The 16,886-nt window shown below is 39.8% G+C and overlaps 2 protein-coding genes across 5 annotated transcripts in view; both read right to left on the bottom strand.

Moving 5' to 3' along the window:
• LOC103148352 (DNA (cytosine-5)-methyltransferase 3A-like) overlaps window positions 1–4,588 on the bottom strand; it is a 41,593-nt gene extending 37,005 nt beyond the window's left edge. For 2 of the 4 annotated variants that reach the window (XM_007567070.2, XM_016679132.1), the window contains exons 1-2: window positions 4,448–4,588; window positions 1,319–1,550 (exon numbers count right to left, since the gene is read on the bottom strand). In XM_007567070.2, coding sequence (XP_007567132.1) covers window positions 1,319–1,399 — 81 coding nt within the window. In that variant the 5' untranslated portion in view covers window positions 1,400–1,550; window positions 4,448–4,588. The remainder of the gene's footprint in view (window positions 1–1,318; window positions 1,551–4,447) is intronic. The other 2 variants (XM_016679129.1, XM_016679130.1) reach the window with 2 other exon arrangements.
• Window positions 4,589–7,312: 2,724 nt separating this feature from the next.
• LOC103148370 (dystrobrevin beta-like) lies at window positions 7,313–16,338 on the bottom strand (the record flags this gene model as incomplete). Its single annotated transcript, XM_016679139.1, has 9 exons — window positions 7,313–11,064; window positions 12,339–12,402; window positions 12,494–12,583; window positions 12,744–12,903; window positions 13,994–14,014; window positions 14,340–14,436; window positions 15,329–15,442; window positions 15,519–15,607; window positions 16,222–16,338. Coding segments are annotated over 9 exons (864 nt in total), but the record flags the coding sequence as incomplete, so codon positions are not given.
• Between the last annotated feature and the right edge of the window lie 548 nt (window positions 16,339–16,886).

Here is a 16,886-nt window from a genome sequence, read left to right as displayed (position 1 = left end):
AAAACAAGACAAAAAAAAAAAAAAAAAATTTTTTTTAGGTGGTTGCCCGGTTTTTTAAACCCCCCCGGCACTTTTAAAAATCAAGCTGCTTTATACCCTGATGACGTCGTGCCGCTGAAATGAGATGAATCCATCAGCCATGACAGTCCCAGGGGGCTAAGCTAATTAACATAAAGACGTGCATGTGACGATCAGAGTGGGTGAAGCTGCTGCGTGTTGTAATCGGTAGAAATGAACGGAAATCTACCTATTCCGGAGAGCAATGCAGCCATTACCAGCAGGCCTTTAGAGATATACCTGTGGCCTAATGCGATTAGGAGTCCTTCTGCATGTGCTTTCCAGATGCTTTCAGTTTATTGTGTGATTTCTAATAGAGTGCCTGGTGCTTCAGGTTTTTTTTTGTTTTTTTTTTCCGTCTTCTTTCTCCCTACCGGGGCAGCAGCATTTGCATAGATAATAGCATGTTTTGAGTGCAGCCTGGTGTGCAGGCTCATTTGGGAACCACTTTCGTGTATCGCGCGATCCTGTTTGCGGCAGGAAGAGCAGACACCAACTGAGCCGAATCAGAATGCTGTCTCTCCATCCTGCAAACATTTTGTTTTTTTCATTCAAAACAATTAAAAAAACTTAATAAATAAATAAAAAGAAGCATGCAATGCAATTTGGTCTCGCCTGGAGTGAACCCCACCGTAGCGTCGACGTCTCCGCGCCGCTTCCCGTCTGGGTAGCCGGGTATTTAAAGGCAACGTCTGTTGCCAGGCAACTAGACGAAGGGCAGCGCTGTGTAATGGGAACATGGGAGGAAGAGGACAGCCCCCCCCATCCCACCACCCCGCTCCAACCCTTCCAGTGGAAGAGAGCTGTGGAGCCGTTCCAGCTCTGACTGAACCCACGGCAGCCAACACCCATGTCGGCCGCCACCATTACACCTGCAGACGTCACATTATCCGGTGATGCTGCGGGCTCGGCGCAGAGCTGATGCTGCAGTTATCAGCCGGCGCCTATTAGTGCAGGAGGGACGTCCGTGCCGCAGGGTGTTGGACTCATCAACCTTTTAGGAGTCTCTTGATTATTTCCCAATATCTGGGATTTATCTGTGCAATATCCCAGTAGCAACGCAATAAAACCTGTGATTCTACTCGATAACTGATTATCTGTCAGTAAAGTATCGCGTGTATTTTATGAGCGTGCAAGCGGGAGGTAGGGAACGGACTCTCCAAGCACCTGTTCTAGATGTCTCCGTACATGTTTGTACTTTTGCAAAAGCTAACAGGAGAGAACAGCTGCAAACACGGTATCAATCACGGTCGTCTCTTACCATTCTGTTTCCGGGTGAATCCACGATATCCGATCCTTTGCATGAGGTGGAGTTGGAGTTGGTGACAGTGTTGGATGGCATTGTTGAGTCTTACAGGCTTATGGTGGCGGGCAGATGTAGGATGAATGGCGGTGAGATTGGAGGGGGGGGGGAAGTTTCCAGTGAAAAAGAACTTCAAAAAGGAACCAAAAAAAAAAAAAGATGAAATTGATGCCCCTTCTTCTCTTCTCTCCTAGAATAGGGGGAGACAAGGAGTTCATTAGAGTCACATTAAATGAAAGAAGCGCAAATATTGTGATCAGTGGATGAGACAGAGATTTTGATGGTTTAAGTGACAAACGCAAACATGACTTTGAGCACTCTTGTGAAAGGGCTGGGAGGAAAAGTTTAAAGCTTTTCGGTAAAAATCACTGAAATTCACTTCATATTTAGTTCATCGCCTACAGAGCGACATGCCATGCTCCTCTTTTCTATTTGTCTTGAGATTTAGTTGTAAATAATTTATTCAAGGTGAACTACCCTCCAAAAACAAGCATGCCTCTGGTGACATCACTTAAGGCATAAGACAGCTGAGCCGACTTCTTTTTCTTGTTTTTTTTTTTTCCCTCCCCTTCTCTGTTAACATGTTTTTATTTAAAATACTGAAAAAAGTGTTTGTTTGACTTCTGTACAAATGGAGCAGAAACGCAGCGGTTACATCTGTGAACATTTTATAAAAGCGACTCGTGGGAGCAGGACAGAGACCCGAGTTGATGCTTCAGAATCTCTCTCAAAATGTCTCAGAAGTTGTTCATCCATCATAGTGTTCACTAACGCTAAACGATCAGCTCGAATCTTGTACCTCCTGTGATGTCATCAACCCAAAACATACAAAAAACTGAATTTTCTTCGTCCTGTTTTTTCAATTTTGTTCAGATTTCGTTTTGAAATGTTGCGGTGGAAATAAATATTTTAGGACTGTAACGATTCTTCAAATGACTCCCTCCATTATTCAAATTTCTCGAGGAAAATCTATCTGCCTCGAAGCTTCGTTAAATTATGTTTTATTATTTAGCGCACCGTGTTCTGGCCGGGACATTATGTGTGTTGGGCAGCACTCTCACCTCCGCCTATGAGTTGTTGTAGCAGCACAACGTCAAATTTTCCGGTTTTCATCATTTTTCGGGGGACCAATAAGCATTCTTAAATTGCCTGGCGCGATGCTTAGAGTACGACAGCTTATCTCCTTTCAGAAATGTCTGGCAACCGTTTCAAAGCGAACAGTGGGAAGAGCATGGCTGGCATATTTATACGAGAGACTTCCGATTACTCGATAAATCAAAAATAATCGATAGAGTACTCGATTACTAAAATATTCTTTAAAACATTACTTTAATACCCACTTGTGTTTTTTTCATTGTCAATCTATATTTACCAGTGTATAAATTCACTGTCTTTGAAATGCATCCCAGAAGAAGAAACGGCTGCAGAGATCGAGCGAGACTGTCAGGGTAACAACATTGTTTGAGTGAAGTGCGCACAAAGAAACGCAAAGGCTGTCATCAACTTGTAACCTCTTCATTTTCTGGTTGATGCATTTATAAATGAAATAGATTCAGATCTCTCTCTCCCTCTTATATTAAAAATATGGAATTGGCGTAAACCAGAATCAGAAGGACGAAAACTGAAAATAGGAACCAGCCAAAAATTAAAAATAAAAGCCCGATCGGTGCACTTCTAACAATCACACACACAAAAAGACATCAGGGTACACAGCTTGTACTGTGACCCATTTTTCCTTCTGTAAAACTAATTCCTTTATTTAAAAAAAAAAAGTTTTCTCATTCTAAAGCCAAAATCTTGTCAACTTTTCCATTAGTGTCGCAACATTAAAACATGAGGAGCTGCAGCAGCGTACCGTCCCTTGCCCCCTGACACACTTGCATATTTCCTCACTTCAACTTGGCTTTACTCTGAGACTCAGATTTCTCTTTGTTGAGTTCACGTCACGCAGCTATAGGAACCACACAGGCTTCTATAGACATACTGTATGGCGACTATAGCCTGCAGGCCCGTTCACACCACACGCACAGAGTGGCCGAGCTGTAGTCTTCATTAAATGGCCGGGGCGCTAATGTGTGGACTGTTTAATGCTGCGGGATTATTAAGACGTTGCACGTATTTCTGTACATTAATATTTCATCTGCACATGGGCTGAAGTTACTCCTCCAGCAGCCTGCCATGCGCACACAGCCGGAGCTCGCTGTCGTTCTAGTGGAAATGTGATTATTTTTTAAAATAAAGAATAGCCACTTTCATGTCAATTAGTGGACTAATTAAAAATGATCTGTCGTCTGAAATTTATTTATAAGTCACATAGGATGGAAGCTCTTTCCGCAGCCAATGTGCTGTGAGATTTTTTTTCCCGGCGATTTGGGGGTCACTCGTGCGTTTTTGCGGCTCCTAATTAGCCTTGCATCTAAGCCACATGCTTCCAGATAAGCTATCGCGTGGGGGCATCTGAATTTCTAGTGGCTGTCTCTTACAATTGCAAAGTTTTAGACATCTTCTGCAGCATGGGAAGTCTGCAATATGACCCAGGGGATGGTGGCCGTCTTACGGGCCACGGCTGCTGAAGGGTAAATCCCCCGTTATCTCCTTTTAGTCCGTCTACAGCGTTATTACGAAATCGCGAAGCCGGTCCTGTGGTCTAAATTACGGTCAAGTTCACCAGTGAGCATCCTCCGCAAGGAAAGCGACCCCCCACATTTCGCTATTTCCCCGTTTCCACCGAGCGCCTTCCGCTCTCGGGTATTTTTTTTTTTTTTTTTTTTTATAAAGGTTTTGGGCGCGTCTTAGCTGCTTTAATGGAGGATTGCTCTGATAAATTGGACTTTATGTGATAAAAAATAACATTTACATAGCCACAACATGGGATTATAGTTTTATGTTGCTGTTATGTAGTGATTAGAAAACAAGCGAGTTCAGACTGGAACATGATTGTGTTTTCAAACTGGAAAATATCAAATAAAAATATTTTGGTAAAAAAAAAAAACATTTACATATTTGGCACATATGAAGTTAAGTTAAAATGTTTCNCGGTTACGAGAGAGCCGGCTTCAACGCGTCTAGAAAAAAAGCGTGAATCACCGTGTGTTCGTTACCCAGTTTTCCCAAGTCCCAGGGCTGACCCTTTTTTGTCTCGCTTGCTCCCGGAGCCTCCTTCCTCTTTCGCCCCCGTCCTCCACCACCACCCCCGGCCTGACAGAACCTCCTCTCCAGATGCGCAGCAAGCACTACGGAGGCCTGGAGACGCCTCCGCTCTTGCTTCCACCGGGTCCTAAACACAGTAGTGTTAAGAAATGCTGGCTTAGCTTCATTTTAAAGGTTATAGATACAATTTTGCGGACAGTAAGTTCATGTTAGCAAGTTCATTATTTGGGTCCAAATTAGTCTTTCATCACGGGCAACTACTGAGACTGAACGGGGGTCGAACCAGCGACCCTCCGGTTACAAGTCGAACCTGTCAACACTATACTACTGTTGTGTCTTTTCGTTGACAAGGACATGTCAGAGTTAGCTATCCCATATTTATGAGATGCATGAATAACGAGACAGCAAATTAATAATTATGAGGGTTCTTTTAAAGTTCAGGATATAGTAAAAATCCAGCCTACAATTAAAGATGTCCATGACAGATTTAGATATTTAATTCCTTACATTCATTCAAGTTTTTTTCTGATAGGAAATGAGGCAGCACCTCTAAGAAGCATCCATTTGGAAAACGACAGTATTCTTGTTCACGTTATTTTAAAAATGATTCATTTTGCATATTAACCAAATTCTTATTTACAATAACAACCTGGCAGAGAAGACGGCATGTTGGAAGTTTGATGCGTCATTCTTAATAATCAATGAAGTGTTCCAATGTCTAATAAGAGATCATAACAATAAAACTTTAACTTCTCATCTCAAAGCAGATCATTGATCATAAAACGACTGATCTTTTAACGTTTAATAAACTGTTCAACCCCCCTGCAAACCTCACAAATCTCTCTCTCTCCCCCCCCCTTTCAAAGGTTTATTGTAGCTAGTGATGGCTGTTAGCAGGAAAGCTCTCTTGTACCCGTCTGTGTTACAGTGAATCTGAAGAAGCCTCTGACTGAAGACACTCTGCTTTCCCAAGACAGGCTGATGAAGAGGATGGTCCGGGTTGTCCATAAATTTCTTGGTTTTATGAAAAATCCTTCTTGGCATCATCGTCTTCAGAGGTTCCACAGTCGTCCCCAGAACAGAACCAGAGCATATGGGTCTGGTTCTGTTATCTCAAAGATATACCTCTGTGTCATCATATTTCTACCCCTTGGAAAATGCTGGAAAATTGTAAGTGTAAAAAAAAAAAAGAAGAAGTAAAGCTAAAATTTAAAACATCCCCAGGTCCCATTTATCTATATGAAATATCAACCAAGTGTTCAATTGGTGATTTGGTCAAAAATATTCCCTAACATGGGAATTCACTCCTAGCCTAATACAATTAGAAGTCCATTACTCACTGAATGAAAGAGTGCTAAACTAGGATACTGTATTCCACATTCTTTATAGAATAAACTATAACTCATAAACTGACTTCACATACAATGTAATAACATCTACAAGAAAACTTACTGCTGCTGCCTATTGCTTTCCATGTTGGTCACTGTTACCGGTAAGGTTGGTTATAAAAATAGCAAGGAAAGCAGTGCCAAAAAACGAGAACTAACAGTGAGAAGGATGCAGCCAAAATGTTGTAAATATTAGCGTCTAGCGACACCTGCTGTTGGGAGAAGGCTGTGATTTGGGCGATCTGTGTGACTCTTTATACATAGTGTGTTATGATTATGTCGCTAAAAGTATGTAAACGGAGTACAAAGTGTTGAAATGTGCAGTGCTTTAAAAAAAAAGCACCCTTTGAACATTTAGCCTCATTAATATATAAAGTTCAATATATAAAATCTAGTCTTTATTTGATAGACCAATATTTTTGGAAAGTAGACAAAAATATACCTTGTTTTCCTTTACTTTCTACTACAAATTTTTACTTTTGTAAAATTCTCAGAGGTGAGGCACACATTTACATTTACAAAACCACAGTTAATTCATTGCTTATCCATTTTTGTTGGAATTTTTCTGTTCACTTTTGTTTAGAAATTGCTCAATCTCAGTCAGAGGAGACTGACTGAGATTCTATGTAATAGATTTTCAGAAAAAAAAAAAGAAATGTAGGTCTGAACTTTGACAGGGCCATTCTTAAGATCATCTTTAGTGTCAAATCCTGCTGGAAGATGAACCCCATGTCATCTCATCTTTTATTTAATGTTTGGTCAAAAAGGAGCCAACTTATGCTCCAACAGGATAAATTCAGCTTTTGGGTCAAATTAGAAAGACATTTTTGGACTCTGGTGCAGAAATATTTGCATGTTTTCCCTGTGTACACAGTTTAAAAAAAACAAAAAAAACATGACAGTTAATTGGCACTCAAGAGTATTTCCATCTCACAGCAGACGAGGAAACACGAAAACACCAACGTGATTCATATTTTAAATCTTTTTAATATATCTCACATTTGATGTATTTACAAAACAAAACAAAAAAAAAATCTGTGGTTTTGTGACATAAAACTATGTTTAGTCAAATCAACGTGAAAACGAATGCATATACAAGAAGCGTAAGCGTACAGAATACACACATATTTAAATAACATCAGGGAAGCTGTGCTGTCTGCTTTGCACCATGTCTCTGTGAAAAACCAAAGAAAAAACAAAAAAAGGGATTACAGCGTATGCACCTCTGTGTGACCAGCTGTGTCAACCCGAGTTTGGTCTGACAGGGTGGGATACATACAGTATTGCCTCAGGAGGGGTTCAAATAAAATGAATCACTCTGGAATGTATATATATGTATATGTATATACATATATATATATATTTATTTTTTTCCCCATTTTGATAATAATAGTATAACTCTTAAATGCATCTATTTTTTTTTTCAGCAGCAGATGACTTTCCTTCCCCAGGCATTCAGTGAACAGATTAAGGTCGACGACAGACTAGTAATGCAGATATACTTCAATATATACCTGTGTTTTTATATGACACACGTCTGCAAACAGTTTGGCACAAATGTAAAGGCTGAGCGTAAGATCCCCACCCCAAAAAACACGAGAAAATAATCGACAAATAAATAAAATCTCTACAAAGTCACAGACTAAAACCTTGACACGGAGGCTGACAGATTATCTCTTTTGCTGAATGGTTACTTTGTACAGCACTTTACAGTACAGCTACAGGCACGAACTGAAAGAACAGAACAGGAAGATTAAGAATTGCAATAAAATGCAGGATCAGAATGAAAGGGGAAAGGGTCACATTTGTTTGTTTGCTTGTTTTTTTTTTTTGCTTGTTTTTTTAAATCTCAGCGTTTTCACATATGATTTGTGGGCCGAAACGTGTTTTACAGCAGCAGTGGTTACAATAATTGTTCCTGCTTTCAAATCAAAGTGTACCAGGTGAATAACAGTTTTTGATAAACCCATTACAACGATTAGACTCCATCAATGTTGCAGAGCAGAATCATAGAAATAAAAAGACAATATACATCAAAACAGAGAAAAAAAAAGAGGGGGAAAAAAATCAACATCTACAATGGCAACAGAGGAGCCCCTTTTTGTTTTGTTTTTTGTCTTAACACAGTGTGTAACGGGTCGCTGAAACCTCTTATGTAGCTTATAGGACAGGCTTAGTGCATGAACCAGAAACAAAAAAAAACTTCTGCAGTTCAGTTAAATAAGGATTAAAGAACTGAACTAAAATCCAGAAAATGCACATTTGTTTTTACAGACGGCTACATTAAACAACATGAAATCAAACCAAAAACTTACATGTAAAGGTAAAATGGTTTGATAACCTGTGTGACTTTGAATGATAAGGATGGCTGACCGCTTCACAGCCTCTGTTAACAAAACACTTTGCTTTGCCAAAAGACACAAAGTCACCCACAGACCAATCATTTCTAACCAAACAGCACTTATGGAAAAATCCTCTCCTAAAATCCCTGACACATTTCACGGCACCCTTGATAGAGACGTGGACAAAGCCCTGCAGTGAATCCATCTTTAATCGTCAATGAAACTTTAGAGAAATTCTAGCTCTGAATTGTTTATTTTTACTTCTGTTACTGTGCAGCACCGCAGATTAAATATGGGAAGTTGTCCATCAGAGTGGCTAAAAGAAATTAGTTTCTGTCACATAATATTTATGAACTGTGGAAACAGAAAAAGTATTGATTAATCATTCGAACTCCCTAGAAACTCTGATCAGCTGAAAGAAAAAAGTCAAGATTGTATTAAAAAAACGTTTCGGATATATATTTTAATTAATTAAATAATGGGATTGTTAGGAGAACAGATAATTAGTAATTTAGTTAAACATAATTATTTCTTAACGTGGAAAAAAAATCCCTTGAATTTAAGATAGGATTTGTCAATTTTTTTTAAAGAGCTGCAATAAATGGTGATTTTTTTTATGATTAGGCTGTTTACCGTCTTCATGAAGGGTGCCAAAAGAAGTGGCCATTACACAAATTACTCAATGCTTCATCATTCATTATTTGCTGATTGATTGATTTCTGCACAGGCATGTAGAGTTTCTACCTAAAACAGATCAAACCTACTCATAAGATGTGCTTTGGGAAGTCCTGATAAAATCGTACAAATGTGATCCGAAGCAAGTCCAATTCACTTATTGATTAAACGCGACCTCCCGATATTTCTCACATTTCAGGACTTGAACGGCAAACCGTTAGCTCTGCAGTCCCTGAGCACATTTATCGTCATTGCACATAAATATTTTCTGCTCACTTTCAACACCTAAATAAAGCTATTTGAAGCACTTCCTAGTTCTCTATGGCCTTCCAACCTCACACACTGAATGAGTGTTTACTTTGAAACTCTGACCTCGAGGTCGGCGGCTAGCCCAGCGGCTAACCCGCTAGCGTGCTAACGTGTTGCCTAGCAGCCTCTCAGCGTCCTCCGGAAGGAGGCACCGTGCTGTGTTGAGCTAACAATGCCCTTCAGGTGGTATTCACTGGGAGTAAAGGAGACTTGACTCGTTGTTGTGTGTGTTTTTTTGTTTTGTTTTTTCGCGGCAGCCCTCTGTTTGGCGAGCCGTGCTCTCTGAGAGCACATTAGCAGCAGAGTAGTACGAGACTCATCCAGCGTGTTCACATGCACAGGTTATTCTGGACGCCAGCCGAGGGTTTTATTTGGCTCTTCACACTTAAGTACTAGAATTAAAAAAAAGGCCCTAATGCCAAAGAATTTTTGCACTGCATTATTCCCTGAAATTATTAGCTTAGAACTGAGGTAAATTAGCTTGATTTGCTTTCTTGCCATGAGATTTATGAGAGCGTTTTTATACAAACGCCAGCCTGTCTTTATCTCCTGTCATTTGTTCTGTTTTAAATAAAGCTGATCTCACGTGACAGAAGTCACGTAAATCAATTTTAACCATTTCACAACTGGTTTTCAGAGGTAACAAGTTTCACAGGAGCCTGTGGTAGTTTTACAGTCAGTGACTTTCAACTCCAAAAACTAGGTTGACATTACCCACCTTTGTTTCCACTGATAAAGAAGGGTAACAATGTACTACCAGGGTAGAAATGTATTCTAGAAAAAACTTGTAGTAAAACTTGAACCTTTGTATGGTGGTTTAGGGAGGGAGGTTTTCAAGCATTCAAAACTGGTACATTTTTTAAACTTCATAAGTTAGCTTTATCAGTTTAATATAACTCTTACCTCATACTTTCCATTTTCTGTTAAAAGATTTAAAATCACCAGCACATCTTTGGAACCATGTGTGCTGAAAGAGAGAGTAAATCTTTCAGACCAAAATGAAAATGCTCATCAAAAGATGAAAATTCAGGGGAATAAACATTTCTGGTTTCACAGCAGAAGCAAAGAAACCTTAAGCAGGCGTTTGCTTATTCCTCTGGCCGACTCTCCCCATCATATAAATCATGGCAGTAAAGCAAATTCTAAAAAATAAAAAAAAAAAACCAGTAATTAAAAATAAACGTATCAATAAATAGTGCCTCCTAACAAGACCAAAGTCCCAGAATTTCCCCTGTGCAAGTAAACACAACTAGCATGAATTTGGAGGACACTTCTGACACCACAGCTGTCTTCACAACACCATCAAAGACCCGGCATAGCGTCGTACAGTACAGTAACTAAGTCCAGACATGAGTGCAAATTCATGCAAAAATCTAAAAAAAGAAAAGAAAAGAAAACAAACATCATAAATAAATGTAAACTACTCAAAAAGAAAAAGAAAAAGCCGTCTCCTTGGTGAGAAGGCTCCGTGTGTTTACAGTAGTTTATGTACAGGACGATCTGCTGGAATGGGAGGAAAAAAATCACAGCAAGCTGTTCTTCCCACTCAGGAGGGAAACTGTTCTGGTAATTTTACAGCAGGTTTTTTTTTGTTTGTTTTGTTTACAGGACAACATACACACTTGGTAATTAGACACATCTTGCTAGGCGCAAGGTGTGACGACTTCTTTTTTTTTTTTCACATAGTGAAATTACTTTTTAGATTAGATGCATGCATTACTCTACGTGCTAATGCCAGGGGCTTCCTGCTGATGCCGAGTCTTCCCAGTCGATGACCGGATGTCCTCGCAGGCCGGGGTAGGGATCTCTTCCCCTCAGTGCTTTTGTACTCTCAGTGTGCCTGGACGCACAAACAAAGAGCATGTTTAGCGCCGCCGCCGCCGACCCCGAGGGGCGAACGAATGAAAAACCCGTCTCGGCGCGGCAAAGCGCCGTTCTCTAACTGTTTAATTTCTTTTGTGGTGCCGAGAGAGGCGGCAGTAGAGCCAGATGAGTTTATTATTAGCTGGTGTCGGTGCCATGCAGGGTGCTGCCAGGCCAAGTAAATACAGCGACAACACAGTCATTAGTGGAAACAGATGCCGCTTCTGCGCCAGGAAGTGCTTGCACTTCAGTTTTTCATGTTTAGTGCGCTTGACACGAAGTCAATAACAGGCGCAAGTGCAATCGCTTAATTTCATTTAATTAACTCGAGAGTCCTCTTAACGTGTCACTTTTTCTTCTTGTGATAAGTGCTATAAAATAAAAAGGAATTATAAAAAATATATATATATAAATTCCAGAGTTGATGTTTAATAACTGATTAAACTCGTTAGTTATTCCACCCACTTACTTATTTCATTGCAAATGCGCAATGAGATAAGTAAGTGGATGAAGAGATTCTTGCTACTTCATATTGCACTTTTTCTCTATTTGTGTATTTTATCTTGTATTTATTTTTTGTGTGTTCTCTGTGTGCCTTCTTTAATTGAATTGAACTGAATTCAGTTGTGAGCATAAGTACGGCATCTTCTGAAAGTATTTACACCCCTTCAACATTTTAACGTTTTGGAACATTACGACACTTGCTCTTATTCTCTTCTCACTTTTTTCCCTTTCCCTCTTTTTTCTTCATTGTTTCCTTATTGCATAAGGAAACAATGTTCTTTTTCTTTTTAGGAGACTCACTAGGTGATTTAGGTTTCCCTACATCTGTCAATTTTTCACTGTTTTCTTTGCTTTAATTTTTTTGTCTCTATTTTGTTTATGCTGTAGATATTTTATCTGTTTTTTGTTTTAATTTACATAATTTTTTTGTTTTTCTTGAGTTTTTAATTACTTCTTTGCATTTTTTATGCATTTTTATTTTTTCTTTTTATTTTTTGTTTTGAGAAAAAAAATCTGCAATTAGTTTTTTTTGTCTTTTATACTGTAATTTATTTTTTCTGTCTTTTTTATGCTTTTCCTCTGTTTTTGGTTTGGAGAAGTTTCAATATTTAATTTATTTTTTTTTTTTTTAACTGCTGGTTTGGTCGTTTACATATTTTTTAAAACTCTAAAATCATTTAGTGTTAGGTGTGACACACATTAATATTAACTTTAGTGCAGTTAGAAGACTAATGGATCGGCAAGTACCTGGACCCACCTCTGTCTCCACCATTCCTCATGTTGGTCTCGTCGTCCTCCGCCACGTCATCCACTTTGGAAACAAACACAACCCGACATTTCAGATGCAAAGACTTGGGCCAAAAGGAAGTGGAAGACTCCTCGAATACAGACTGGAGACCGACCTGAGTGGAGCTCTTTCACCAGCGATGACATGGTGTTTGTGATTGAGTCAGCAGCAACTAAAAGATCGTTCCGAAGGTTTCTGGGTACACCTAAGGAACGGTAAGATGGACCGTCATTAGTTCTGTTCTGCTTTGCAATGTGTTACCTTTCAGCTGCGTTACCTTTGAGGCACTACTTTATATTTTTATATTCCATGATTCTCAGCAGGTTTTTTTTTTTTTTTTTTGTAAGGAGTTGGATTCGACTCACCCTGAGCAAAGGCCTCCAGCACGTCTCCTCCCACGCCTGCCAGGCAGTCCTGCGGTGTGTGAGTCGGGGTGGACCCGGCCGAGGTGGAGCGAATGGGCATGGGCATGGAGCAGCCGGCACCGTGACTCGGAGAAGAATGAGGGGAACCTCCAGACTGGGACGGCGAAAGGCAAAATCAGTCAAAAACGCTTAAACAACCTATTTACTGCATTACTAACCTCTTCTTTTTTTATAATGCTAGCATACAGGCAGATAGAAAACAGACAGGCGAATAAACAAAACAGTAAATCTTGTACATAAGTCAAATGTTCTAACATGACAACATAGAATAAATACTAAAAATTAAGTGTTAAAGCACTGCATCTTTTAATCACAAGAGACATTCAGTAAAACGGAGATAAAGTTGCTCTTAATTTCTTATTTGTTCTTCATTTATTGGCATAAATGTGGCTTTTATGGCCAAATTTATGCAGCACAGAGGCGTCAGTGGTACAGAGCACACACACACACACACACACACACAAGCAAATCAAACGCTGCAGCAATGACGTAATAATATCACCTCTGAATCTCATGCTGCGCAACGCAGACGCTCTGTCTGTGCCGAGGAAAATTCACTTATTTCTGCGAGAAGAAAAACGGTCGGTCTGTGCTATTTTCTGACTAAATCACATCATATTTTGGTCACTGGTGGTCGTGGACGTTGAACTTCCAGCTCAAGATGGTCAGGCAATAAATATGTCTAGGACAAAAAAGAGTAAATTTCCTCACTAAGTCCTGAAGCAGTTAGACAAACTAAATTTGACATTGGCATGTCCATTGGCAAATTCCACATTTTAATGTACGGGTATGTACAGATCTTTACTGCCAGTTGTTCTCAGTTTTCTCTTAATGCTACATTGGTTGAGTTTCTCCCATTCAAACTCCTTTACTGCATCAGGATGTTAATAAATGTGACGTGTGGGCATAAAAGTGGATCCTGTGCTGAGTCCAGACTAACAAAAGTACACAGTATTCTTGAAAAGTTTTGAACATATCATTGAACGGGATGACGCTAACCTTCATGCTCAGGTTCAACGGAAAAAAAAAAATCTATGCACTCATCAGGAGTTGTCAATGAAAAAATGCGATATTTTCCTAATTCGATTTCACAAAACTCGTGCAAGCTGTGTCTGTGAGGAACAGGGGGGGAAGCGCAGAGACCATCAACTACTGTAAGCACTTTGCAAAGCGAATCGAGAGCAACTTACAGCCTGCTTCTGCTCCTCATCCTATCAGCCAACAAAGGTGAGCAGAGAGAAAGCGAGAAGAGCGAGAGCAACAAAATTAATGAAAAAAAAGGAGAAAGTGATTTCTGCATGCATCACACGGCACACGTTTACATGGCATAACATCAAGGTAGTCTGTTGTGCTCGGAGAGGAAGACACATTTCATCTATTCAAATCCCAATTATCCGAGGTAGATTAGCAGCAACGAGCCAGTAAGAAAACCACAAAGGAGAGCGGCCGACTCAAGACGTTTGATGCTCTACCCAAGTCGGGGGTCTCATCCTCCCACCTGCAGGTAAATCTTCTTGGACCAGGAGGCGGTCTTACCTTCAGCAGCCTCATCAGACCCTCCAGCTGCACCATCAGCTCCCGCCTGCTCTCCTGCAGGGCCGACATGCGCCTCTCCAGCTCGTCCTTCCTGTGTCTGCGGATGGCAGACAACACGGTTCAAGTTTCAGGTTTGTTCATTTGCGCGTGGATTTTGGGTAAAAACAGCAGTCTGCTTTCTAGTTAGAGTGCAAAACCAAAATAACAATAATAATAATAATAATAATAATAATAATAATAATAATAATAATAATAATAAAAAGTGAAGTTGACCCTAAATGTTTTAGACTAATTTGAGGTAAACTGAAAGTTGTTTATTTATATATCAGTACCGAGTGTTTTTTTTTAAGTCATCTAATTATTGTTTCTGACAGGAGCACAAAGAATTATTTTTTTAAACCAACCAGAAATAAGTGCACAAAAGAAATACATAAACGAATGTAAACTGAAATCCTTCATTTGTGTTGCGGCTTGTTAGCACCCTCTGCTGCTTATATTGTGTAACTGCATATTTACAGATATTGTGAATCAGGTATTTTGAAACTTCCCAGGGACATCAGAGCAACAGATCAGTAAGGGAACAGAAAAGGCTCAAAAGAAGAAAAAAACAAAAAACAAAAACGTAATTTTGAATATTGCCAATGTGCAATATCTGTTGGGTTAGTTTGGAATCTTTTTTCCCCTTACAAGTCTTTTTTTTTTGTTCTTGTTTCACTTTCTGTTCACTTTTGGCAAGGTTTCTGATTTATTATTTAGGACAGAGCACACACAGCCTCGAAGAACATATAAAATGTTATTTGAGCCTGTTGTTCCTGCAGAAATCTCTTCCAAGAGCATAACCTAGCGGTGACGCCAAGCTCTGCGGCACGACAGAAAATTATTTCAGGAAAGAAGAAGAGAAGAGACCCAGAGGTGTTTTCAGGCATGTTTTGGCCCTCCACTTGTGCGTATCTTCCTGTTATCGTCGGGTCAGCGACACCGCATCGTACCTGAGGAGTCGCAGCTCGGTCAGGAGCGTGGGGTTCTGCTGGGCTTTCTCTGGCGTGGGCTGGGAGGCCTGTTCATGCTCCAAACGGAGCCTCTGGATCTCCTGCAAGATCTCCCTGATTTGGGGAAAAATATTTTAAATGTAACAGAACATTTCTTTTACCCCCCCCCACAACGAGAAATCAAGCGAACCTGTTTTTGTTCTCCAGCTCTGCGATCAGCTGTCTCTGTTGCTTATTGGCGTCGAAGTTGAAAGTCAGGTCTGTTGGAGGACACTGTTGCTGCAACGCAAAACACCTCTCAGTAAAACCAGCGAGAAAAGCTACAAACACAGCAACAGTTTTCATGCTTTTCAACATTTTGTCATGATACAGCCACAGACGTGAACTGAAGAGTGGAAGGAAAAATCTGACATATGGGTTTTCAAACCTTTTTACCAATGGAAATCTGAAAAGTGTGGTGTGCGTTTTCACTCAGCTCGCCACAGTCACTCACTGTGAATTTTCCGTTTAGCTAGTGCAGATACCTTAATGAGAAAATGTCTTGTTATAAGTTGAATAATCTGCAAGTTGAACTTTATTATTTAGTACCTAAGTGATTTCTGGAGGAAATTGGTTGTGCTGGGTTTTATTTTGGGGTATCGTCATAATATTTCAAGGTTTTATGTGTAACAAAATGTGAAAACCACGTGTCATTTCCTTCCACTTCACAACTATGCACCACTTTGTGTTGCTCTGTTCCACAAAAGTACCCAAATTACAACAAAAATTCACTTTTTCTACAATTTTCCAGCAACCGAGACGCATTTGAAGAAGAAAACAATAACTTCTATGACTAAGAGATTTGAAACACAGCTTTGACCAAAACCCTTTGAGTCTTTCTGTGAGGTACTTACTGTGGAGTTGCCTGCCTCAGCCGCCAGGCGCGCAGCGTATCGAGCGATGAGCCGGTGCTCTTCGTCTAACCGGCTGGGACTCTCCAAAACACTGACCAAAGTCAAACAAAGAGCAAAACATCACACACATACACACACACAGTCAATCTGATTATTTGCAGAAAAAAAAAATTCACTAAATGAATTCAGGAGTCCAGAAATGGTAGAAAAGGAGCAAAAAAAAGATTAGAAGAATGAAACGATGATAACTGGATAAGCAGCANAAGAAGTAAAGCTAAAATTTAAAACATCCCCTGGTTCCATTTATCTATATGAAATGTCAACCAAGTGTTCAATTGGTGATTTGGTCAAAAATATTCCCTAACATGGGAATTCACTCCTAGCCTAATACAATTAGAAGTCCATTACTCACTGAATGAAAGAGTGCTAAACTAGGATACTGTATTCCACATTCTTTATAGAATAAACTATAACTCATAAACTGACTTCACATACAATGTAATAACATCTACAAGAAAACTTACTGCTGCTGCCTATTGCTTTCCATGTTGGTCACTGTTACCGGTAAGGTTGGTTATAAAAATAGCAAGGAAAGCAGTGCCAAAAAACGAGAACTAACAGTGAGAAGGATGCAGCCAAAATGTTGTAAATATTAGCGTCTAGCG

This window comes from Poecilia formosa, unplaced genomic scaffold, assembly GCF_000485575.1.
Source record: "Poecilia formosa unplaced genomic scaffold, Poecilia_formosa-5.1.2 Scaffold203, whole genome shotgun sequence".
NCBI lineage: Eukaryota > Metazoa > Chordata > Actinopteri > Cyprinodontiformes > Poeciliidae > Poecilia > Poecilia formosa.
The sequence above is the reverse complement of the archived record's forward strand: the minus strand, read 5'-3'. Positions and strand labels throughout refer to the sequence as shown.